Source organism: Electrophorus electricus, chromosome 2 (genome assembly GCF_041902795.1).
Source record: "Electrophorus electricus isolate QZ-2024a chromosome 2, ASM4190279v1, whole genome shotgun sequence".
Taxonomy (NCBI): domain Eukaryota; kingdom Metazoa; phylum Chordata; class Actinopteri; order Gymnotiformes; family Gymnotidae; genus Electrophorus; species Electrophorus electricus.
The window spans coordinates 32,955,413-32,978,874 of record NC_137498.1 but is presented as its reverse complement, the minus strand read 5'-3'; the positions used below and the strand labels follow the sequence as shown (position 1 = coordinate 32,978,874).

The 23,462-nt window shown below is 39.2% G+C and overlaps 3 protein-coding genes across 7 annotated transcripts; 1 reads left to right on the top strand and 2 right to left on the bottom strand.

The window, feature by feature from the left end:
- The first annotated feature begins 215 nt into the window (after nucleotides 1-215).
- On the top strand, nucleotides 216-5,102 carry syngr3a (synaptogyrin 3a). 2 transcript variants are annotated; one of them, XM_027022202.3, is made up of 5 exons: nucleotides 266-423; nucleotides 981-1,039; nucleotides 1,807-2,041; nucleotides 2,215-2,360; nucleotides 3,395-5,102. In XM_027022202.3, exons 3-5 carry the CDS (start codon nucleotides 1,816-1,818, stop codon nucleotides 3,596-3,598), a joined length of 576 nt encoding a protein of 191 aa, XP_026878003.2. In that variant the 5' UTR covers nucleotides 266-423; nucleotides 981-1,039; nucleotides 1,807-1,815; the 3' UTR covers nucleotides 3,599-5,102. The 2 variants fall into 2 exon arrangements, with proteins under 2 accessions (XP_026878002.2, XP_026878003.2); XM_027022201.3 differs by lacking the exon at nucleotides 981-1,039 and having other exon boundaries at nucleotides 216-423.
- On the bottom strand, nucleotides 4,877-11,894 carry znf598 (zinc finger protein 598). 4 transcript variants are annotated; one of them, XM_027022200.3, is made up of 12 exons: nucleotides 11,606-11,894; nucleotides 10,505-10,617; nucleotides 10,275-10,404; nucleotides 9,964-10,175; nucleotides 9,659-9,876; nucleotides 9,453-9,567; nucleotides 9,177-9,358; nucleotides 8,075-8,165; nucleotides 7,142-7,980; nucleotides 6,906-7,056; nucleotides 6,648-6,792; nucleotides 4,877-6,516 (listed from the first exon to the last, which is right to left on the bottom strand). In XM_027022200.3, exons 1-12 carry the CDS (start codon nucleotides 11,777-11,779, stop codon nucleotides 6,157-6,159), a joined length of 2,730 nt encoding a protein of 909 aa, XP_026878001.2. In that variant the 5' UTR covers nucleotides 11,780-11,894; the 3' UTR covers nucleotides 4,877-6,156. The 4 variants fall into 4 exon arrangements, with proteins under 4 accessions (XP_026878001.2, XP_081555697.1, XP_026878000.2 ...); XM_081699571.1 differs by having other exon boundaries at nucleotides 9,453-9,561; XM_027022199.3 differs by having other exon boundaries at nucleotides 9,964-10,404.
- Nucleotides 11,895-12,403: 509 nt separating this feature from the next.
- flii (FLII actin remodeling protein) lies at nucleotides 12,404-22,699 on the bottom strand. Its single transcript, XM_035529319.2, has 30 exons — nucleotides 22,568-22,699; nucleotides 21,551-21,661; nucleotides 21,327-21,398; nucleotides 21,142-21,222; nucleotides 20,903-20,988; nucleotides 20,617-20,778; nucleotides 20,352-20,455; nucleotides 20,077-20,252; nucleotides 19,644-19,801; nucleotides 19,471-19,555; nucleotides 19,223-19,370; nucleotides 18,880-19,013; nucleotides 18,558-18,770; nucleotides 18,209-18,388; nucleotides 18,010-18,092; nucleotides 17,849-17,923; nucleotides 17,679-17,762; nucleotides 17,417-17,588; nucleotides 17,204-17,308; nucleotides 16,903-17,094; nucleotides 16,480-16,668; nucleotides 16,022-16,161; nucleotides 15,588-15,795; nucleotides 15,128-15,282; nucleotides 14,962-15,022; nucleotides 14,507-14,635; nucleotides 14,305-14,411; nucleotides 14,091-14,196; nucleotides 13,942-14,007; nucleotides 12,404-13,808 (listed from the first exon to the last, which is right to left on the bottom strand). The coding sequence occupies exons 1-30, from the start codon at nucleotides 22,628-22,630 to the stop codon at nucleotides 13,674-13,676; spliced, it is 3,780 nt and encodes a 1,259-aa protein (XP_035385212.1). The 5' UTR covers nucleotides 22,631-22,699; the 3' UTR covers nucleotides 12,404-13,673.
- Nucleotides 22,700-23,462: the final 763 nt, after the last annotated feature.

Genomic DNA, 23,462 nt, shown 5'->3' with positions numbered 1-23,462 from the left:
ATTGTTTTATTTAAAAAGAATTACAGCTGTTGAAGGATCTCTATCCAAAACGTTCAATATTATATATATATATATATATATATATATATATATATATATATATATATATATATATATATATATATATATATAATTTATTTTGACAATACGTCAAACATGCAGTCTGAACCTACTACACATGTGATATCCGTAGATGTTCCTGTTGAGACAATTGCCACACACTGCCATAATCCTGGGACTGCGCGCGCCAGTGCCAGGCAGTGGGGTGTGTGCACCTGTCTCGACCCAGAGCCTTAAACCTGAAGAACAGGAACAAGGAAAATGGACGGAGTGGGGTCTTTTGGCGCTGGAAGAGCCGGGGCTGCTTTTCACCCTATTTCCTTTGTGCAGCAGCCGCAGACCGTTCTTAGAATATTATCATGGGTGAGTAATTCATATCGTGCCTTACTTTTGTGTTTTGCATGGCATTTACTTAGAATAAATGTCGCCGAAGCTCATACATATGCACTACAAGAATAACCCTGCAAACATTTGTAATTATAGCCCATGTGGCGTTCTCTTCCAAAAGAGCATGTATTCCTAATGTAATTGTTATGTGTGTTTTATTTGATGTAGCTTGTTTTATGAGCGCTAAAATAACTGATGCTTGTTTGCGATGCGTTGGTTTTCACTGGATAAAAAAATTGACGTATTGGTGCTATGTAGATTGTAGTGACGACACTGGCTGCGATTTCGTCTCCTGCAGGCTAGCTAGTAACTCTTAGGAAATCAAACAGCACCCCTTCCCCCAGTATGTATTTATGATCATTTTATTTAGGCTGATTTGGTTTCTAAAAAAACATGAGATGGTATGATCCCGCTATTGCTGTAGCCTTTAACATGGACGTTTATAAGAACCAATAAAAAATGATGTTAAAGGCTTGCCCAAGCGTTTACTTTAGCTACGGCTAGGTTGTCTCACCTGTCATTTGATGTTACAGGACCAGTAGCTTCAAAATCTTCTCTGTGAGCACCAACCTCGACTGGCTATTACAATTGCGTATGTGCACTTGTGGATTTGCCTTATTTTAGGGCATCCAGATTTGATTAGTAAAATCTTCATACTGACCTACATTGTAATATGTTTGTGTTTGTGTGTGTGTGTGTGTGTGTGTGTGTGTGTGTGTGTGTGTGTGTGTGTGTGTGTACCAGTCAAACATCAGTGATTTTAGCATTTGAAAATAATTAGATTATTAAAGATAATAAAAAATAGTTAATAGAAAATGGATGTGTGATAATCCCTGCTATTATGATTATTGCATTAAAAAATACATCATGTGTAGTGTTAGAAAAAATCAAGCCATCCATAACATTGATATGTCAAAGAAATCTTATATGCGTACCTTACTCAAGAAATACCCAGCCAGCTATGGGCAAATAATTTAAGACAATTATTTATTCAAATCCAGTGTAGTAATTTTTCCAGTAGTATCACATACCATTTCTTAGTATTAGTCTACTTTCATTATGTGCCATTTATACAGTATGGAACCATGAGTATCTTATGTCAGTTCAATCAGGCTAATTGCTATGGATGGTAAATACTGACTGAGTAGAGCTGTAGAACCATATAAAGCTTTTACTGCCAATAAACACTATGACTCACTATCATAAATCACTATCATACATCAATTTCATAAACCATTGGCATTACAATTAGATTATTCTATAGTTTAAATAAATTAATACCATAATAATGTCAAACCTTTACCAAACAATGAATTAGAAGAGAGCAGGCTAACAACATGTTTCTTGTCTCTGCTGTAGATCTTCTCAATGGTGGTATTTGGCTCCATAATAAATGAAAGCTATGTCAACATTGGAAGTGAGAGGCTCTATTGCATTTTTAACAAGAACTATGATGCCTGCAACTATGGAATCACAGTTGGGCTCATAGCCTTTTTGGCCTGCATCTTCTTCTTTGTCCTTGACATGAAGTTCCAACAAATCAGCAGTGTTAAAGACAGGAAGAAGGCAGTGATACTAGAGATTGGGTTCTCAGGTAAATCTTGCAAAGCATTCTATATATGTAGACTGGAGATACCGAGATCATAAAACCTGAATGTCAAAACAGAACACATCCTTTTCACCCTCTTTGTAATCTACCAGTGTTTTGCCTGCATGACTCTACATGTTTAGTGAACCATTTAAAGAGATGTCTCGTACATTTGCTAGGTTTCTGGACTTTCCTGTGGTTTGTTGGATTCTGCTTCCTGACTAACCAGTGGCAGCGCACCACTCCAGATGAGCTGCCCTTAAACCAGGGAGCTGATGCAGCCAGAGCTGCTATAGCCTTCTCCTTCTTCTCCATCTTTACCTGGGTTAGTGCTGCACATACTACCAAAATAGCAGAGACCTACCTTTCTATAATTTTCTTAAATTTAATTTCATTGAATTTTATATTTCATGATCTGTATTTTTATGTCATTACAGTATTAGTATTACTGGGCAATAAAAAGACTGTAGTTGCCTGTTGATAATGATCATGACAGCACAGGCAGAAGACAAGCCCATGTTGGTCTAAAACATCATATCCTATGTAAAGTACTTTATTTTGTTCTGCATACTACTCTTTCATGCTATGTTCAACAGCATCACCTCTTTTTCCTTTGACAGTGACTGAAGATGAGTGGGATGATGGTGTGTCATGTGTGCAGTATAAGTGTAGCTTCACCCCTGGAATCTCACATACATTTATGCACTTTGCTACATGAGCAACTGCAGTGCACTGTAGTAGAAGATGTAGAGGTAGTAGAAATTGCAGTGAACAAGATACAAGATTTTCAGAGAAACAGGACATTTCGCTGTGTAGCTTGCAAAGCCGATGAAGAACCTCTGTACAAAACATTCAGTTTCTCTATAAACCTTGTGTATTTCACTGCAATATCGTCCTGATACTTTTTCAACTCCTCATCTACTATTATGATGTCAGATTGCTTCACCACCACTTGTTTATGTGTCTGGATCTGGAGGTCCAACAGGATCCTAGCCTTGCTGTTCTCCACTCTGTGATTCCTCCCACTTGGTAGTCTCTATCAGTGTGTGCTTTCCCTGCCAGCATCTTACATTCTGCTACTAGGTGCTGGATTGTTTCAGAGGCTCCTTTACACAGTCTGCATAAAAAACATGGGACTATTACTAGATGCTGATTGCAGCCCATGACCTATACTAAAAATATTTTTCCATGGCAGCACACCACAGATTACAATTTAATCTTGATACTAGATTTGACTTTTAATCTTAATTTAATTTCATACAGACAAGAATTCTTAAACCCCATACATTGAAATAACAAAAAATAAGAATGGTCCTTTCCAGATATGCCCCTTTGAATATATGCTCCTTTCTCTTTCAGGCTGGTCTGACCGTAAGGGCCATGCAGAAGTATTTGCTGGGAACTGACATGTCACTCTTCACCACAGATCATCTGGTTGGCAACCAAACTATTCAGCCATTGCCAACTGTACCTGGAGTAGAGACCACTGATACATACCAGAACCCACCTTTCACCGAGAACCTGGACTCCAATGCCCCAACCTACCAGGTTCCGATTTACTAGAGACGTGTCAGGATTTATGTGCAATGTAATTGATCTGTCAAAATAAGTACAGCTGGAGATGCCCTGACCTTTCTTCAAGCAGATGTGGTGTGACAATGTTCATAGGTAGTGCTGTGCTGTGAAATGTACAAGAGTCTGTTGATTGTGATTTCTCTTTTATTTGAGTCTATAGGGATAGCTAACTCCAAATTCATTGGTTAAATTGAAAGAAACATTTAACTAAACAGATCCAGATGATAGGATCCATCATGGTCCTTCCACATCACCAGAATAAGGAAGTTTCATATTAGTTTTAAGCGAAAACAAATCTAGTCAGCTGAACAACTGAAAAGTGGTACTTTAGGAACATCACCATCCTTGATAAAGGAAAATATGCATGTACAATAGAAAATAAATTCAGAAAAGACATAAGTGCCATATATCCAAAATAATAATTTGAAATGAAATGTCTATGATGTGGAATATAAAGTGCAGTATTTAAAATGTCAGGACTGTATAGTGTGAAAGCAGTCCTCCGATTACATTTCAGTACAATGTTTACCAGATAAAGGTACCAAATTATCTGCTTGTGTTGGAAACATGTTTCAAAGGATAGGGTAGTCTTCTTCAAAGTATGAAGTCTGTGAAGGCTCCATTATAGATATATGTGTGTTACATGTTAAAGATTATCTCGGTGTAGCAAGCAACATGCCAGTTCAGTGTTGGTGAACACAGTACAGATACTTGCATCTGCATCAAGGCTATATCAAGTTGAGTGTGATTTTCCTTTGAGTATATCTAAGTAGGTTAGGAAGTGTGCGTACCACAGAAAGTATTACCTTAGGTTTAAAGTGTACCCTAAAGAGTTAAAATAGTAATGCTCACACAAAAATAGACAAAACATTAAGTCAGCTAAATCCAAGTTATGATAAATTCTTGAATACTAAAGGAAAGTCCTCTACCCAACAAAACTACAAGTGCAGAGAGGCTGTTTATATGAAGACAATGTTCACTTCAGTAATTTATAAAATCAGAGGTTAAAGAAATTGGTGACCATCAGTGTTGTACGATATGTGGAAAAATGATGCCGTTCTCAGACAGTAAGACGTACATAATCTACATGCAAATGTAGAATGTGAAAGTGGTCAGGTATTTATGTTTTCTATATTAACACAGCACTTAAAAATGTCAGATGCTTTGACCACTATATCAGCAATATGGGCTTTATATGCCAAGGTCTGTATTTGCTGGTACAAAATTTGCACCTCTAAAAGAATAAAAATGTAACTCTACAGTCAATTGCAAAGAAATTAATATTTTATTTTTCTTCTTACAAATAAAAATGTCAAAATTTGTACCAGAAAAGGGGTTTTTAACACAGTCCAAACACTGAATCTTTACTTATAATGCACTACAATGTCTGGTGTCAACCATCCATGCAATAATGTTATAAACAGAAGACTTATCAAACTGAATGTCTTTGGACTGCATTCCTCATGAAAATAAAAAAGGTTTTTCATGAAAAGCCTGATCTATGTGCAACTTGCTTTACTCTCAAATGTAAACTTATTGAGACATATTAATGCTGTGAAAGACCAGATTTGTATAAAACGATCCAGGGCAATTAATTATTTTGGCAGATCTACTGACTTATGATTTATTTATTTATTTATTTATTTATGCAATATATTTAATTATTCCTTATTCTATAGGCATAACCAAAACATCTTAGTATAAAAATGAAAATATAAAAAAAATCACAAACAGTCCATAACCCAAAACAGAACTACTCTTTAGTAGTCTGCCCTTCCATGTGTTTGTGGCAATGAACAGAATTACACACACACAAAAAAAATGAAAGAGCAATAGAGATGCCAGAGGTATCCCAGCAGTACAAAATCGAATCTGGGGTTGCCAGACAGAAGTGTATGGCACTATAGGAAATGAGTGCCAATTAGTTCAAAAGTGCTTTTGTTCCCTTATTTAAATGTTAAAATCACTTTGACAAGTGTAGAACACCCTAAACACCTTAACAACTGCTTTCCATGAAGAACAATCTATCAGAGACGGATTACCTTGCAGAAAGTGTTTTCATTCAAATATATGTACCCCTTTATTTAATGGTTTTCATTTGAGAAACAGATGAACAGTTGACAACTTTGCAAGGAAACGTTGGTAATTACAAAATAAATAAATGTCAAACTGCAATGAGAAACGGAGCATGCCTAAGCATTGGTACAAACCTGATAAATTTCAGAAGGAGAAAAAAAAAAATAATCAAAATGTGAGATTAAGAAATAATATACAGTAATAATTAATACTGCAAACTAAGCATTACCTCCATATTGCCAATCTACAATTTTAGAACCTTACATTTTGAATGGGACAAAAAAGCGATTTTTTCCCCCATTCAGCAATTTATTGACAATTTTGTTGTCAATGTCAAAAATATTCTTTCAAATGTGCTCATCACAACATTACCGTTTAGTATGCATTCCACATGAGCCTTCATCTTAAATACCCTTGGCTCTGGTAAAGCATTAGTCTGTGTCCTGGGTTAGTGCCCCTATGCCTGGGAGTTAACTGATGATTTTGCTAATGTCCTGGAGGGAGGGAAACTCATCAGCTCCAATATGCAGGGTCTTATGGGTATTGAAGTCTTTTAGAGCCAACACCTGCTTGCAGGTGGGACACACCTGGCAGTCTAGCTCAAGGCTGCTACTAGAGGTACTTGTCTGCCAGGCTTTCTTTTTATTCTTCTGGGGTTTGGAGCTTTGCTGCTGTTTCTCCAAAGCCTTACGGTCTGCATGGGCAGTGAGGAGCTCTTGCTGCTTGCTTGTGTCTGGGAGAAGAACCAGCAGCTCATTGAAGACCCTGCTGAAGTTGTCACCCAGCAGCACATGGCAGCTTCGGTGGTACTGAGCAGCAGAGATTAAGCCCTAGTGAACACACACAAAAAAAGGCTCTATAAAACATCCCAAAAGAGGGACTTGTGGCCGAGATGGATATTAGTACAAATAATTGAGAGAAAAGGTTGTGTGTATGAAGTAAATTCACAAATTTACTTTACCTGTCTGAACTGGCCTGAATAGTTTTTAAATTCGTTGAACTTGGATTCATCATTCTTAAGGAAGTTCTTTATAGACTGAATAAGGTCCATGTTTCTTTCTTTGAAGTTTTCAGGCATGTGGTATTTCCCAAATGAAGGTGCTGATCTAAAACAGTAAGAACCCAAATGAGTTAAATCCAAACAAACCTGATTCTGTAACTCTGAAAATGAACTACAATGTAACCCCCTTCCCCCCCCCCCCCCACTATGCTTGGTTACCTGTTATAAATAGACACTGTGGGTTCTACTACATTACTGTTGAGTGGGACACCAGTGAACCCTGGTGGAGGTTTGCTGACTACAGGCCCTAGACCAGGAGGTGGAGGAAGGTCAGTCTGAGCATTCTTCAGTGGAAATGCAGCTTTAAAACCTAAAACGCAAACAGTACAAAGATTAGCTCCAGAGTTGGTGATGCTGCCTGAGAGAAGCCTCGATAAGACACTCTGCTATCATACCAGGTGGAGGTTTCTTAGTGATAAGAGCAGGGAAGTCTTCTTCAGGGACATGGGTAAAGTCAGACACTGGCTGCTTCTTTGCAGCAGGTGGCTCTTCAGGAATGCTCGTATAGGAAATCTTATCTGCAGTATTCTCCTTGTATCCATTGATCAATCTGTTTGCTTTGGGAACCACAGGACCTTTTGAGACACTGACATCTGGGGGCTTAGTGTCGGGTACATTCTCTTTGTGAGCCACATGGGTCACCAAGTCCCCATTATGTGAGGAAGTCCCAGCAGGAGTGTTGATGGTCTGCTTCTTCTTCTTGCCTGCTTTGGGGTTCATTTGCGATAGGCCAGTCTTCACCGTAAGCAGAGAGGAAATCTCCAGCATGGTGGGGGCAGTACGGATCTCATGGGTTGTTTTACCACCGTCTTCATCATCTGACGAGACCGGAGACCTGACTTTAGGTGCAGTTTTAGCATTTTCTGAAGAGGCAAGCTGCTTCTTGCGGTGAGAGGCAGGGGCCCGAGACACGCTACAGGAGGGTGGCGGATCATTAGCAGAAAACACAGGGGCAGGCTGCGCGGGAGCAGACTTCATCTGCAGGGCAACAGGTTTGTTGTTGGGCACAACGGGTTTACTTCCTGCTTGGGACCAAGCAGATGTTGTGCTTCCATTGGGCTTCTGAGGTTTGATCTTTGAGACAAGTGCGGGGAAGTCCTCTTCATGAAAGGAGGAATGTTTCCTGGCTTGAGCCGTGTACACTGCTGTCACTGGGGCTGAGCCTGCCGTACCAGACTGTACCAGACTGGGGAAATCCTCTTTTTTCAGGAAGACAGGACTTGATTTGATTGTGCTACAACAAAGAAAGACTGTAACTGTGAAGTTCTGAAATTGGAGCCAAATGCGCAAAGTGTAAAATAATTTCATAGTTGTATACTGAAGCTTACTTCTGAGTGGGTGGTGGCAAAGTCACACCTGCCCCTAAAGCTGGAAAGTCTTCACCCTTCATCGGGACATTATTCTTCTTAAGTGAACGACCTAAAACATTATTTTTAAAAGACAGTCAAGGGGTAGGTTGTTCTGGTACTGTAAGCTTGCAACAAATCAGAGAGGGCAAAGGTAACCTATAAAATAAGGCTTTGCCTGGTGACTCACCAACATGACCTGGAGATATAAGGACTATATGCATGAACACTGATAACACATACAAAGTTCAGGTGGTCTCATCATAGCAATTTGACTTCAAACGTGTGCAAAACAAGACTTCTTGCAGACCTCAAATAGAAAAAGCTCATAGATATGGAATTGGACAACAGCCTCAAACAATTTAAAACACACAGAAACAGAGCATTAGCATGATCCTCAAGACTACACAATGATAGCTACTACTGGAACACCACACCATAAAAAACAGCAGATATTGGAAACTACTGCTTCTATGACAAAGTGGCAATTCAAAGTGCTTCACACAAACATAAAACAATTATGAAAATAAAATTTTTGAAAATTGAATAAGAAGGATTATTACACCCAGAGATCCAGCACATTAGGGAGGAACTAGGGAATAAATATTTTGAGTGGTGTACAGTTTCAGTCCAGAAGAGCCATGCTTTATCATTCTAAAAAAAATAAAAATAAATAAATAAATAAATAAATAAATAAATAAATAAATAAATAAACAAACAAAAAAAACATTACCTAGAATATATAACTAAATATTGTATATACAATCTGTATGTTATCTGTCCCCAGACTGTTTGGAGGACTTCTGAGTACCACAATGTCTATTCTACTCAGAATCTGTATTGCTAAAATCTGGCAAATAAACCTTGAAACCAAGCTCTGGGTAGAGGCTCACTACTTTCTGTCCTTTACAGTCAGTGTTGTGCTCTTGCACATCAGTAGTGCACATGAACAGACTAGAGGGTGAATCTACAAGGCTCACCCGTTTCAACGTCAAAGAGGTATACACTGCAAAAGCACTCCTGCTACCAGGGGATAATCAAAGTCACAGAGTCAACAATATATTGCAAGCTGTTTGCTCTTTACCTTGCATGTCACCAGGAGGCTTTGTGGCACCTCTACTGCTTCGTAACTCATCAGTGTCCATTTTCTCCTCTTTGCGTGGCTTTTGGCTGCTCCTCTCATGAAACTGTCCTCTCTCTTCCTGTCGGCGGACAGCCTGTGAGGCCTGAATTGCGGCCACCAGTTCCCTATCCTCCTCCTCCTCTCTGTACACAACAACGCTGCCTCAGCACTCAGCAAGCTCTTTCAGCCATTGAAAGGCTGCTGGGGATAATGGTGTACTGCATGAGACAGACTTACCGATTATACCTCCAGCTTCTTACATTCTGCTGTAACCCTGGGGCTCTTCCTCTTCCAGACCGTCCTTGTCTGTTAAAGCGGTCTACTTCTTCATAGTCATCCCCACCCACTAAACCTTGGTAAATCATTCAGAGGTCATTACTCAGAGTGGGAGATCAGAGGGTAAAGGTGGCAGTGCTAGACACACAGGTTTCTGCCCCACTCACCATCATTCCTCCTCTGCTGTCGTGGCGCATAAGTGAACTGTATGTCAATCTGGCGGTTCTGCCGCGCCTCAGCTCTGTTCTTACTGTGGGCGGCAGCCTTGTGAGCCTTGTAGTCAATCTCTGTCCGAAATGCATGTGTGAATTGCTCTGTGCTGCAGCGACCCTCCTCACACAAGTAATGGATCTCTCGGAAGTGTTCGCTAAGGTATCTGTAGTCACTGAATAAACAGCCATACAAGAATAAGTAGGATCAACATAGAAAGATATTTCTGTATTAGACATACAAAGCTAAAACTGCCAAGCACCTGTAGTATTCTTGAGCTCCATCTGCATCACAGAAATGGCAGAAGTAATGGTCTCGCCTCAAGTGTTTAAGCAGTTCATCATTGTCCAGGTAACGGTCATCACAGAATTTACAAAGTGGATGACCACGATGAGAGGTGTCGTCTGGGTCCCCTTGTGTCCGATGCCGAGCCAAGTCCTTGCGATTATACCACTTCCGCTCATAGGAGAATATCTGAGAATATGTATGAAGAGTAAGGCTACAAATTACAAGCAAAATGAAAAAGTCAACCAATGGTGACCAAATTTCAGGGCCAAGTAATAAAAATACCACCTTTAAATGTTTAGCACACAACTTGCAGCAAAATAGTTCATGCTGCTTCCGCATGTGTTGCTCTAACTCCTCAAATTTCGAGAACACTTTGGGCTCAGGACATTGCGGACATTCAGATAGCAATATCTTCCTGAATTTGATGATAAAAATATAAGTTACAAATTATAAAAGGTGAAACAAGATTTACATAATTTCAAATCACATAAATTAGAATAAATAGCCCCAAGTACCTATACTGTGCAAAGATTTTCCCATCAGCAAAATGGATGTCATATTTCTTCTCAAGCTGATACTCGTGATGAGGGAGAGCAGCAAATGGTCTGAGTTTTCTTACAAAGATAACCTGGAGAAAACAGCATCAGTAAACATTAACAAGACAGACAACTTGGAGACTAAAGATAAACTAACTCTATGACCATCAGCCCCAAGAAGGTATCAAGTTAATTTAGTAATGCTTAAATAAATGCGGTCTGTTACTCACATTCACACAGTACTGACTCAACGGGTTGCAACGAGTCTTAGCATGACAGCTGATCAAGCTGAAAACTATCACCAAGATAACTAAATCCAAATTTGAGGCTGGGGATCTGATTAACCATTACACAAACCCTGACACCCACTGTTTTGCTAGTGAATATCATGCTCTGCCAGTTTTAAGGTGTCAAATAGTTAGTAGACTAGCTAACAAACAAACATTTATTTAAGTCAAAGTAATCAAACTGGACAGCTAGTAAACTAGAAACAGCACACTAAGGTGTAAGGCAAGTTTTCAAAGAGATGTACGAAATATCGAAATTATGTGCTAGCTAGCGAAACATACATATCTAGAATATTAATTTGAACAGGATAGAAGAGAACATGCCAACCTAGCTACAATGTTTTTGATAAACTGGGCCTATATTTATTAGCTTTAGTTAAGTGAGCCAGCTCGTTGGCTAACTTTAGCTAGCTAAATAACTAGATTACATGACAGGCGTTTCAGGATGAAACGATAGCAAGGGTTAGCTAAAATAAGCTATCCCGAATGTCTGAGTTTGTGTAAAGATTAGCTAGCGAGCTAACTAAAAGACGTAGCCGAAAATCTTCACCCACATTTCATCAAATAACTCTGGAGTTCGCTACAGTTAGACTAGCTAATTAGCTTGCTAGCTAACTTCTTATACCCTTCAGGTGAAGGCCAGCTAGTTACAGCTACTGAGATGACGGGAACCTAGCAAGGCCTGTTATTTAGGTAGCTAGCTACTTAGCTACTGTTCTCCAACTTCGAAAGCTAACTTTTGCTGGCTAGTCCTTAAGGGAAGGGGATGAGTTAGCTAGTTCCAACCAACCACCTTGTCAAGCTCCTCTCGGCAAACGGCGCAGTATTTCTGGTCACACAACACCCGCATCTTGGTGGAGCACCGGTAGCACACCGGATGATCACATTTTCCTACGGCGAAAATGTCAACGTCTTGGCAGCAGAGCACACAAGTGTTCTCGGTGTCCTTTTTCGTTGTTGATTCCATTTTACTGAAAGGCACAAAGTCTCTGGTATTTTGGTTTTCTGTCAAACTGATAATGTTGATCTCTAAACGTCAGGCGGCAGTAAACTCAGCGGCACAATTGCGATTATTTACGTAATCTATTGCCCCACTGCATCATGGGTACTAACCTGCCGCGAGACTCGGGTGCGTTTTCTGCAAGTTTTCAGAAATCTAACCGGCTAAATTAGGTTCTGAAATGAAATGAAATTTGAAGACCATATACCATGAGAGAGGCAGAAATTAATTGACCGATAACATTTATTTTTCGCCTCTTTTTATTATCGCTTTTTAAAGTTATTTGTAATTATTGAGCAGAAACATCATAGCTTACGAATTCAATTACCTTCATTATTCATACTTACTTAACTACATCTAAACTACACTTTAATGAAATGTATAGTGGTCAATTTAAAATGCTATATAAATATTTTACTTGAGTATTTTAAGATTAACTACAACTTTACTGTCATTTAGCTGTTAACTTGTAGTATTTTTGCTCATGTATGCAAGCACCCTAAAGTAACCTCTGTTCTTATACTTTTTACAAGACAGTGTTGACAACTAATATTTACCTATTTCTTGACAAATACTCAGTGATGCTTCATAGACTTGTGATGGAACTTTTATTTTTAATACAAAATACATAAATAGAGCATCTACAAGTAGGGCCAAAGGCAGAAAATATTTGTACACAAATACATTTTTATGCACACAAATGAGATGCAGTGATACTGAAAAATTGCTAGACAAAATAGGGCAGTAAACTGCCAAATGTAAATAAGTTCATTTGCCTCTCCCAATCCCTTTATGATAACCATAGGATAAATGAAACATGATTAAAGACAAGCAGCTGTCCTTGGTTAAATGCATTTCCCCTTCCAAGTGGAACATGTATTTTACCTTCAAAGAATTCTAGTGATCCATAAAAAGAACTATGACTGCTTCGCTATTATGCTTACTGCCACTATATACCATAGTAGGTACATTCCTCTAAATATATTTTGCAACACTGTGTTGGGTAGTTTATGGCATCACAGTAAGAAAACAAAAATACTTGATACATGATAAGTGTTTCTCCAAAGACATCCCAAGTTAACTGTGAAGTCCATTATTTTAGAAATGTCGGACACTATCCCAACGGTGAAGCATAAAGCAGCAGACGACAGACCTGAATTGGACAGTGCTTACATGCAAAACACAAAACACGCAGTGTGTTGTCTATGGCACAGGATATTTCTGGAGAATATAGATGTGAGTCCATGCGTTTGCTTGTGCTCTAGTTCTAAGTGCCTGACGTGCTAGGCAGCAAGAGCCTGTTTTGATTATTACACTGGCAGAATATAATGAAGTGCATATTGAAACCATATAACAGATCAAAACCCGAGTTAATGTGGGAGAGTGAAAGTGTGCAAAGTCCCCTTAATATCTGTAATCTAACCAAGATACTGACATGGAGTAAAGAGTTAGCAAACTAATCTTGGTATCAACTTAACACAGCATCTATTCAAGATGAATAGCGGTAGAATTCATAACTACCAGATTTATAGTATACATCCCATCAGGTGATTTAAAACGAGCACACTATCCCTCAGAGTTGTTTTTTTCCCCCTTTTCCTCATTCTTCAAAGAATACAGCAACGTCTTTCTTATGCAGTACCTCTTAGCTTTAGTATAATTTCTAGAAGCTTTCTGCTTCTTGCAATATTACACAAATATTTCACCAATTGTTCAAAAAGAAGTAAACATTTGTATATATGAGCTTTTCAAAGAAGGTGTTACTATAACTGCAGTGCACATAAAGAAGAGACAGCTTCTTAAGGGTGGTGTAGAGGATGATGCTCTACTGAATTCATAGACTATGCTGTAAGTGGATGGTCTATACAGGGGCAGTCCTGAAGGTGCTCCAGCCATGGAAACAGCGGGTAAAGCAGTGAGGTTCGTTGCCTTTGCGCACTAGGCGCAGTTTCCTTGGGTTCTCTGTATCCTTGGACCGCATGTGCTGAATGTAGACCTGACAAACGATCAAGGATGTGTTAAACAAAACAAAACGAACAAGAAAAGTTACACAAGTACATACAATATACTGCAGTGCATATATTAATGGACAAAGCAAAAAAGCAGAGAGGGTGTTGCTCAAGTGTCACCTGACAAGCTTTCAGACTCAGTTTGATCTCCACTTGGCTTGTCTGGGTTCCAACCCACATGTACACCTGTAAATCAAATACAGATCATCAAGCACAACTGTACTTTGGCTGTTAACGAAACATTTGCTCAATTCAGTTTGCGTCTTTACTTCTTTGCCATTGTCCAGCAACATGATGTCATCATCAGCCAAGTCATCTTGACAGAAGTCAGAGCATTTCTCAGATACAGAAAAGTAGCCCTTCTCATTAGAGCACCTGATTGAATTAGCACAGGCAAAAAAAAAAAAAGGTTTTATACATTGACCACAGACAAAAACATCACCCACTAAACCCAAGATAACCATAATCACTTCAGATCCTAACCTGAAAAGCCTGGCAAATTTCATGTACTCTGCATCTTCATCATATGGTTTCTGTGTGCCAATGCCCACCCAGAAAAAGTTCTCTGGTTCCTCTCCTTCATTTATCACCTGGCATGGTGGGAGAAAAAACCCCAATTCCTCTCATTCCCATATCAAACAGTGTTGTCTTTAAACTTTTAACTGCTAAATAGTCAGGCATATACCTGTTTGCTGTAGCTGTCATCAAACATTGAGTTCATGATGTCCTCTGCCAGCTTAGCCTCATCTGGGTCTGCAGCTCTGCCAACCCACGTATACACAATACCCTGGTTGTCTGTGCTCTCAAATGGCACCTGGAAAAAGGATCACAACACCCACAAATTTTAATTAAATGTCTAATAAAACCAACATGTGAAATAATTATTAATACCAAATGGGCAGAAACCTTTTGTTAGTGCAAATAAGGTCTAGCAGGTAGCACTAGCACTACATTTGACAAAATATAAAGTGACAAAACAGAAATACACAATTATGGACTTGACTAACATGCATCACCATAGCTGACCCCCCCCCCCCCCAACTGCTCACCCTGTCACCAATCTCAATTTCTAGATGGACTAGTTTGTTTTGGGGGTTTATCATCACTTCTTAAAATGCTGAAAAATCTGAAATTGTTTACCTTCAGTATGTAACAGAACTCAGAATTCAAGTTACTGGAATCAGTGGGTATCTGGATAGTTCTAAAGATTGAAAGGAAAAGGTTATTTTTACACTTAAATGTAGCCTTTTTATGGCATATTAAAAAGAAAGATTAAATTCAAAAGTGTAATGCATAATCTACTAACCTGGTGCAGAGTGCACTGCCATTAGTTCTTATGTGGTACAGGCTAGGCTGCACATTGTCCACTTTAAGTTTCCTCTTCCCTTTATGGATAATGAACTTCCTTTTAAAGTGTGACAAGAACTTGAGGTTCTCCTGCTGCTGGGTCATCCTCACAACCTGGTGCATGTGCAACATGACCAAAAACATTACTCAAAAGGTTCTTATCTAAACCAAAAAGAAAAATGTCCCTCAATAACACTTCAGAACAGTACTCTCATAACACTACAGAACAGAAATCTCATATGACTAAACGACTTAAAGCACAGCATTAGAAACATTTACTAGGTGAGTGCATTTGGAGACAATTAAAAGTAGCTTTTATGATCTCTTTACATCAAACAATTTTCCCCCAACAGCACCACTGTTTATATCCATGTGTGAACATTAATGCAAAATGTCTGTTTACAAAAAAAAAAAATTACCTCTAGCTTGCCAGGAAAAAGGCTCTCAAATTTCTTCTGCAAGCTGAATGTGAACGTAAGCCAACCCATGTTGGAGGCCTCACGACCCTGCCAGAAGTAGACCACACACTGGAAGTCCTCTTCAGGCTGCTTGTCCTCGTCCTCCCCCTGCCCTTCCTCACCCTTCTCTTTCCCTTTCTCATCCTCATACTCCACAGGCACCCAGTATCTGGACAATGTGACAACAAAATGTCAAATAATGGCATTAGACTAGAGAATTTAAACCAGCCACTTTTTCCACACAAAATATCACAACAGTAAACATTTTTTTCACCCCTAACCCAGATTACTTGTGTGGATATGGAAAGATTTAACAGAGTGTTCAAGGAAAATAAAGGGAAACAACAAAGAAATGCTTAACAAAGAACAAGACTACCTATCCAGGTATCACCAACCTGCACAGAAAGACATAGCAGTCCTGTGTGTGAAAATGACCAAACTCCTCCTCAGGCAGACGGGCAAACTTCTTCCCCTCCAAAACAAATCCCTCCATGCCATCCAGGTCTTCATTCCACTCCTCCATCATTTGCTCAGCCTGTAAAGGTTACGCATTCATGGCTCTCACTCTTTGCACCACCACGTACAATCTCGTTGAGTGCTAGTTTCTCAGATATAATACGCCAACACAATCTAAACATTAAGTGAGCAAACACACAGACAACTTCAAATGTCCTGCCTTAGAATCATGTAGATACCAAAAACTACTGGAACCTAAAAAGGATTAGAAATGTTTCAAATAGGTATTAAGAAGTTAATAAGCATATTTAAAAAGCAGTTTAAATAAAATCCACCAGCCTCATGAACTGAGCTATAAACCAGTCTGCCATCAATGCAATGTAGAGACAGATATCACCTCTGACAGGGGCATGGGTGGCTGCCTGGGCAGGAATAGGGCAGTTAGGTCAGCCTTCATCTGGCCCTTCTGATCAGCATCCTTCTTTACTTTTCCAGACAGGCCACCAGTCTGCTGTACACTCTCTGCATTCTTGGTGTAGTCCACCTTCAGCACATCATCCCAGTTCTTGAACTTGGATTTGAAGACCTATTGAGAACAACAGGGTGAAATGAAACAAGGGAAGATAACCATTTTACACCCATTTTAGTCATGGCTGTACACTCTTAAACCTGGTGAGTTTGGGGGTTTGGCAGATGCTACTTTAGAAATGGATGTAAGAAACATCATAAGTAGCAATTTGCAAATACAGTGAAAATAATCTGTTGTAATTACTTCAGATAACATGTTTGTGCATAGTTTTTAGAACTCCTGAAATCTAACCTGGACTTCAGTGCCCTCCAGATTGCGGATGACAACAGCGTGTTTTGGGCGATGAAGCATGCTGCACATTTCCTGCCCCAATTTCAGGGCAGCAGCTCTTACAAGGCGAGGAGACTTGCGTCCAATCCAAATAAAGACTTCAGACCAGCAGTCCAATATATATACTCCTTTAGTGTCTAGAAGACTTTGGAGCTGCAGCCAGAAGATATTTTCATGATTAGCAAATTCAAAAGAAATCAGCTGCACACTTAAATAATTTGGTAGTAGTGGAATGATATTTGGAATTTACAATTTTACATACCAGTCTGAGCTCTGGAAGGACATCAAGTTTGAGTCTGTTTTTGTGCTCAACTGAAAGCTTATAGTTGATCTGGGGCAGTTCAAGATATCCCAAACCTAGGCCAACCTAGAGCCAACATATAAATGTTTTTTCCCCCGCCAATCTATTCTTGTTTGACAGCTTTACAATGCAGCTTGAGAAGGGTACTGCATACATATCACATCATGTACCTACCTTGTAGAGTTTGGGTCGAACAGGAGTGAAGTCATTTGGAACATGTTTTTTTATTTCTTCAGGCTGTCCACCAAGAACTTCCCAGAACTCTGGGGGCTCCTGATTTTGTACCAATGAAGTGATCTCTGCTTTTCCCTTCCTCTCATTCTTGTTTATCTTCTCTGCAAATAACCTAAAAAGGTGACATTTGCAGTAATACAGGTTAAACTGTAGAGAAAAATAAAATGCCAGTATTCTTCAAAATGACCCATCTCAAAAATACCTGGCTTTTGTAGTACCACTTAAGGTAGCATTGGCTCCTCTCCACACATATATTTCAAGACCAGTGTCCAGCAAGAATACAAACCTGAAGAGAGGAAGAAAAACAGTTGGGTTTTGAGAATACAGATATTGGTAAAGGGTCTAGCAGATTAGGGGTGATCTTGGATTTACCGTGGATCAAGAGAGGCTGCCTTTAGAGGTACAGACTCTAACCTGATGTTCTTCTTTCCATACACACGATAAAGTCTATTTTAAAAAAAAGTAAGAGGCAATTCACACATGCTAGGCAGCAACTAAAAGTGTTGGTTCTTTGCTTTGTTTCAGTTTGATACCTTGTTGGGTACTGTGTATCCTCCACTGTGTAGAATCCACTTGCAGTTCCTCCTTCTATATAGGATATTTCATTGTCAAATACCTTCAGGATTGCAGAACAGAAACACATTAGAGTTCAGCTAGTTCAGTAATTGAGACTTCTGAACTAAAAGGAGATTGCTAGACAATAATATGGTTGTCTGAGTGAGCTCTACTGACCGCACCAAACTCTTCACTTTCATCTCCCATTTCCTCCCTGATGGTCCTACACTCAGCACCCAGGTAATTGCGAAGATTAACAGCATGGATAGCAGAGCCAGCTTTCTTATCTAAGGTGGCATCCTGTCCAATCCAGTAGAAGATCTGCCAAGTCAAGGCTCCATTGTCATCTAGAAAAGTCTGTAAATGAGGACAAAGATAAGGGATATAAGCAGAGTAAGTGTTCCATTTTATGTAACACCATTATGTAACCCAAGACCAAGGTTAAAAAAAACCCCAGACACTTCTGACAAATATTAACAACTTATCAGAAATTCAGAGCCATGTGCCAAAACATCTCAAATCTCACCTTCAGGACAATGTAACAGTCTGCCTCGTAGAATTTCCCATGGAAAGCCTCATCCACTTGCACAGGCAAAAAGTTTTCTATCTGCCACACAGTGACTCCAGGCACATGCCCCACATCTTCCATAAAGAACTCAGAATAGTCAAGAGGAGGCTTCTCAAGATTTTTATCCCAGCGCTTAGACTTCAGATCAGAATATTTCATATCACCATTCTCCTGATAAAAAAAAAACAACAACATTTATTATACAATATAGTCTCAATTTCTTTGGATCATAAGAATTAATGTATGATTTGATACATGAAAACCTATGCTCTTTTCTCACCTCCATGGACTTATTCTTTTCCTGGGCCACATCAGACATTCCTTTCAGCACCTGTTTAGCCTGGTCATCCTGTGTGGAATCCTTCCGTCGTCTTAACCTCATCTTCCTGGCCATTGGATCTCTTGGACTATTTCCTGTGGGGAGAGTGTTTACACATTGAACCTCAGGCCAACAACTAAACAGTCATCCCATTAGCTTTTCCAGGACTGGATTCATGCCATTTTATGCATTTGTGTGTCTGAAAGTATGTCACATACAAGTACCATTTTGTCAACATCATGCCTGAAACTGGATATGGGAGAGCCATTACAATAACAATAATGAATGATTGTGTTTACTCCACCTCCACCTGCTGCAGCCACTGTGGCTGGTGACGCGCCTGCCAACCGCAGCTGGTTCTGCAAAGAGAAGTCTATGTTGTACCACTCAGCTGCCCTGTCGACTGGTTTGGGAGGCATAACCAGGTTGGGATTCTCTCGCACATCCAAAACCTAGTTAGAAACAACTGCAATTGCAATTATTTGTAGTAACAGTAAAATTATACTTACAGACCAATAAATTCTTTAGTGTGAGCACAATTTATAACCTTACTTCTAAATCAGTGAGGAAATGAATTGCCTCTGGTAAAGTCACCAGCCTGTTTTTATTCAGGACTAATTTCTTTAATTTTCCACACCTGAAATACATCCATAAAACAACAAGTTTCAATTATTGCTTGTTTTTAAGCAACATCTAATTTCATGTCCCCCAGTGAATCACATTACCTGCAGAGCCCCTCTGGAATCAGCTCAAGATTATTATTAGCTGCCATAAACTCCTCCAGACTGGACAACTTCCCGACACCAGATGGCACTCCATCGAAGTCAAGCTTGTTTGAGTTTAAATACAGCTTCTTCAATTTAGACAGTTTACAAATGGCAGACTGGAAGACATCAATTTGAGAGTCATTAGGGTATACGGCATCAGCAGACTAGGGTACGAAATTGATACAACTATTCAGGCACTTGTCATCTTAAGTTCTGTGTTTACTCAGGTCCAAGTTCAAGCATGATGATATAGACTTACCTTTCCCCAACAGACCGATACCATTACCATTCATAATACTGGAGGCTTGTGGCACATCTTTATGGTTGGATACACATTGCAATCACAATAATCATCTCTTGGATGACTTCAGTGCTGCAGGAGGGTACTTACGGGTAAGGAATTGAGCATGTTCCTAGAAAGGTTCAGTGTCTCTAGCTGGGTCCACTGGTCTATGCACAGTGACATCTCTGTGATCTGATTGTTACTCAGATTAAGGCGTTTCAAACTGGCTAAGGAATACAGGCACTCCGGTACCCGAGTCAGATCATTGCAGGACAGATCCACATCTGTATGAATAAAATGATCATTAAACAAAATACATGGTCTTGTAAACAAATCATGTCATCACCACCGACAAACAAAAACATACGCTTTACTTCAAGTACCTGCTAAAGAAGTGAGGCCTTCAAGACTTGTTGGCATGTTGCTCTGGGTACGTTGCGTGTTCCTTAAATGAAGGGTTTGAAGGGCTACCATGGCAGGTAATTGCCTGTTCAGACATGGAAGATAACCAACATAGCATTCACCCAGGGCTTATCATTGACTGGGAAAACATTGAGGTCAATGGACCAAACCAAATCACATACCACATTGTTTGTAAAGGGAGTTAAAGACTGCTGTGAGATAGCAACTGCTGCAAGTCATTCCTACCTCAACTGTGCATGCATGAGTGGATTATTGTTGAGAATGAGGGTCTGCAGGTGAACCAGACGCCTCATCTGAGGGGGCAGGCTATCCAACTTATTGTCACTCAGGTCCAGATAGAGTAGATCAGTTAGGTTGATAAACAGTTGATTGGGTATGTTATCAATGCTGAAAGGGTATAAAGAACAATACAAAAAAAACATCATAACATACTTGCAGAATACACTTACCATTATTATTAATGCCAACACCCTTCCAACAACACTACCACAGCTACTGTGAACTGTTGTACCTGTTATGGCTTAGGTTAAGGACCAACATGTTTCTGGAATTTTCCAAATCCCTTGGGATTTCAGTTAGCTGGTTGAAGCTCAGGTCCTGGACCAAAAAAAAAAGAAAGAAATGGGTTTGGATGAAATCATGATTCAAATCACTGATAGAACAAAATGCAACACACCAAGACCAAGAAAGACCAGTTTATAGAACACACTAATTAATTAAACTGCTTCTTACTATGAAACAATAATTTACCAGCACTGAGAGGTCATCCAGCTGAAAAATATCATCTGGAACTCCTGAATTCTTAAGGTTGTTTGCCCGTGCCACAACAGCCTAAATTCAGAAATAATTAATATTTTAAGTAAGAAATATACACAGCCACAAATGCATTAATAATATTTAAGATTTCAAGATTTAATGATGATTATGATCATTACCCTTAAGTTTGGAAGACTTGACAGCTCTCCATGTAGCGTTGTAAGACTGTTGTGACTCACTGACAAATGTTCCTGATGGCAAATATATTAGATAAAACATTTTGAAAGAGCACATAGTAGGGAAAAATTTTATAAGCAACATTTATTTCATCTATTTCCATCCACAAAAGACAGACTGTAAGAAGCCCATTTGCTGTATAATGTAGACAGATTGATAGATTCACCAGTTTCTGAAGTGAGGACAGTTCTTCAGGAAGATAGCAAAGCCCAGTTCTATTGAGTTTTAGCCATCGAAGACTGGTCATGGATTTGACATGCTCAGGAAAGTAGCCCCCCTATGGGAATATGATGACAACGCAATAGACGCATTACTTATCTGTTCAAAAATATCTGGAGAAGATTAATGTCAAACTTGTTGGTACCATTTATTACCGCATAACTGCTAAAAGAACCACGAAATCTGACATTTGGCTTCACCATAAATATCTTGTTAAATTAGATGCCATTGCAGGGAGAGAAGGAGAGCGAGATCCTCATGCCTAGCAGCTGTAAGCAGGACTTGTGTTCCAGCAACAACGCTACATCATCATAAATATAGCGCTAGCTATGCTCATTATTAAGGCAACCAGGAAATGAAATGATTATGAGAAAGAATACGGTCATGCCAATAAAACGTACTGAATTATACTATCAGGAATGACGAGTGCCAAGTCAATTCTTAGATAAATGAATGATAATGGCCATTTTACACATCAATGTTGGTTAACTAACGTAATATACCGAGAAGTTACACCAATTCCTACAACAAACAGTGAATGAATGTGTTCCTGAGGCATGTAACAGCTTGCTCAGCTAGCCAGCTAGCTAGATTAGCTCACTTAGCTTCCCAGCTAGCAAGCTACGCAATCTTTTTTTTTTTTAATTGGCTGTATTTTAGCAATCAAAACTGTATCCGTTTAATTGCTATCCAGCGGCAAACACCGCTGATTAACTGTCCAGCTTAACTGTTGTTTTTCTTGTTCAGAAGTTGATCTCGTTAGATACATATTGTCAAGTTGCTCGGAAAAGCCAACTAACATGGCTAACGCCCAGTGACTGTTGTCGCTTACTCGGCTAAACATCAAACGGTATCTCGTTCACCACGTTCTGACCGCACGTTACGTTAGCCACTCATTCAAGTGATCTTTTAAAATGAATCTACAAACAAATAGTTAGAAAGAGAGAGCGAGCATAGCACTTACTTTAAAATCGTTTCCACTCAAGTCTACCCCCCTGATAAAGGGAAGAACTCCGGTGGCAGCCATTTCTAATTCAGTATGCTTTCTAGCACTATTTCTGGGCGTATGACCACAGAAGCCTTTGTATAGCCCCACCCTTTCAAAGTTAATTTCCCACAGTCCACACACAATCTTTGACTTCACTGAAAGACGGAAAGCATTCTTTTTAGTCGCTGGACTTAAAAGCAAATACACCTTATATGTATGCATGTGCATTACCTTTTGAAAATATAAGACTGTCTCACCCTCAAAAAGGAATGAGTAACTTCACTTTGAATAGACTATGTGGTTTTGGGTAATTAATAATTTCTCACTAAGTTTAATACCTCAAAGTCATGGACTGTAAAAGATGAAGGGTGTTCCTGGTCATCAAACAGGAAATTTGACTGTATCATAAAAAATAAAATAACACAAACTAACATCTCATTAAGAATAAGCAGATCTAAAAGTAAAGGTGTTTTCATTAGACTGATTACTCAAGGACAGTTGCTTAGGTAATTCAGTAATGCATAACAATGATGAATGAAATCCTTCTGGTTACTGCTGCTTCCAATGAGATGATCCACTGAAACAAGATCTCTGACAAAAGCACCAGTAATTTACCCTTTTGTCTCAACAAATAACTGGTTCTTAATTAATTTTTCAGGGCAGAGTTGAGTTACAAGATCAATTTTGTACTGTTAGCATTTTTCTTCACAGTCCAATAAGTGGAGTTGGATTTTTAAACACAGGAATCATTAAGAAATTCTAATAAACTGGCTGGAATTGTTACATTAAAGTTTGAATGAATGACATTGGTCAAGAGAGTTCTTGTTTGGAGGGAAATTCCTCCAGTCACATCTTTCATTTGCTGATTAAT

Coding starts and splice junctions, on each gene's coding strand:
- flii (XM_035529319.2), bottom strand. CDS start 22,630: ATGGCTGCCACCGGAGTTCTTCCCTTTATCAGGGGGGTAGACTTGAGT. Junction 20,989..21,141: donor TGGATGACCTCTCAGTGCTG/GTAAATTATTGT, acceptor TTTTTGGTCCAG/GACCTGAGCTTCAACCAGCT. Junction 14,008..14,090: donor TGCTGGACAATGGCAAAGAA/GTAAAGACGCAA, acceptor TTTGATTTACAG/GTGTACATGTGGGTTGGAAC.
- syngr3a (XM_027022201.3), top strand. CDS start 322: ATGGACGGAGTGGGGTCTTTTGGCGCTGGAAGAGCCGGGGCTGCTTTT. Junction 2,042..2,214: donor ACTAGAGATTGGGTTCTCAG/GTAAATCTTGCA, acceptor TACATTTGCTAG/GTTTCTGGACTTTCCTGTGG. Junction 2,361..3,394: donor TCTTCTCCATCTTTACCTGG/GTTAGTGCTGCA, acceptor TTTCTCTTTCAG/GCTGGTCTGACCGTAAGGGC.
- znf598 (XM_027022199.3), bottom strand. CDS start 11,779: ATGGAATCAACAACGAAAAAGGACACCGAGAACACTTGTGTGCTCTGC. Junction 8,166..9,176: donor GCCTCCTGGTGACATGCAAG/GTAAAGAGCAAA, acceptor ATAATGTTTTAG/GTCGTTCACTTAAGAAGAAT. Junction 7,981..8,074: donor TTGCCACCACCCACTCAGAA/GTAAGCTTCAGT, acceptor TCTTTGTTGTAG/CACAATCAAATCAAGTCCTG.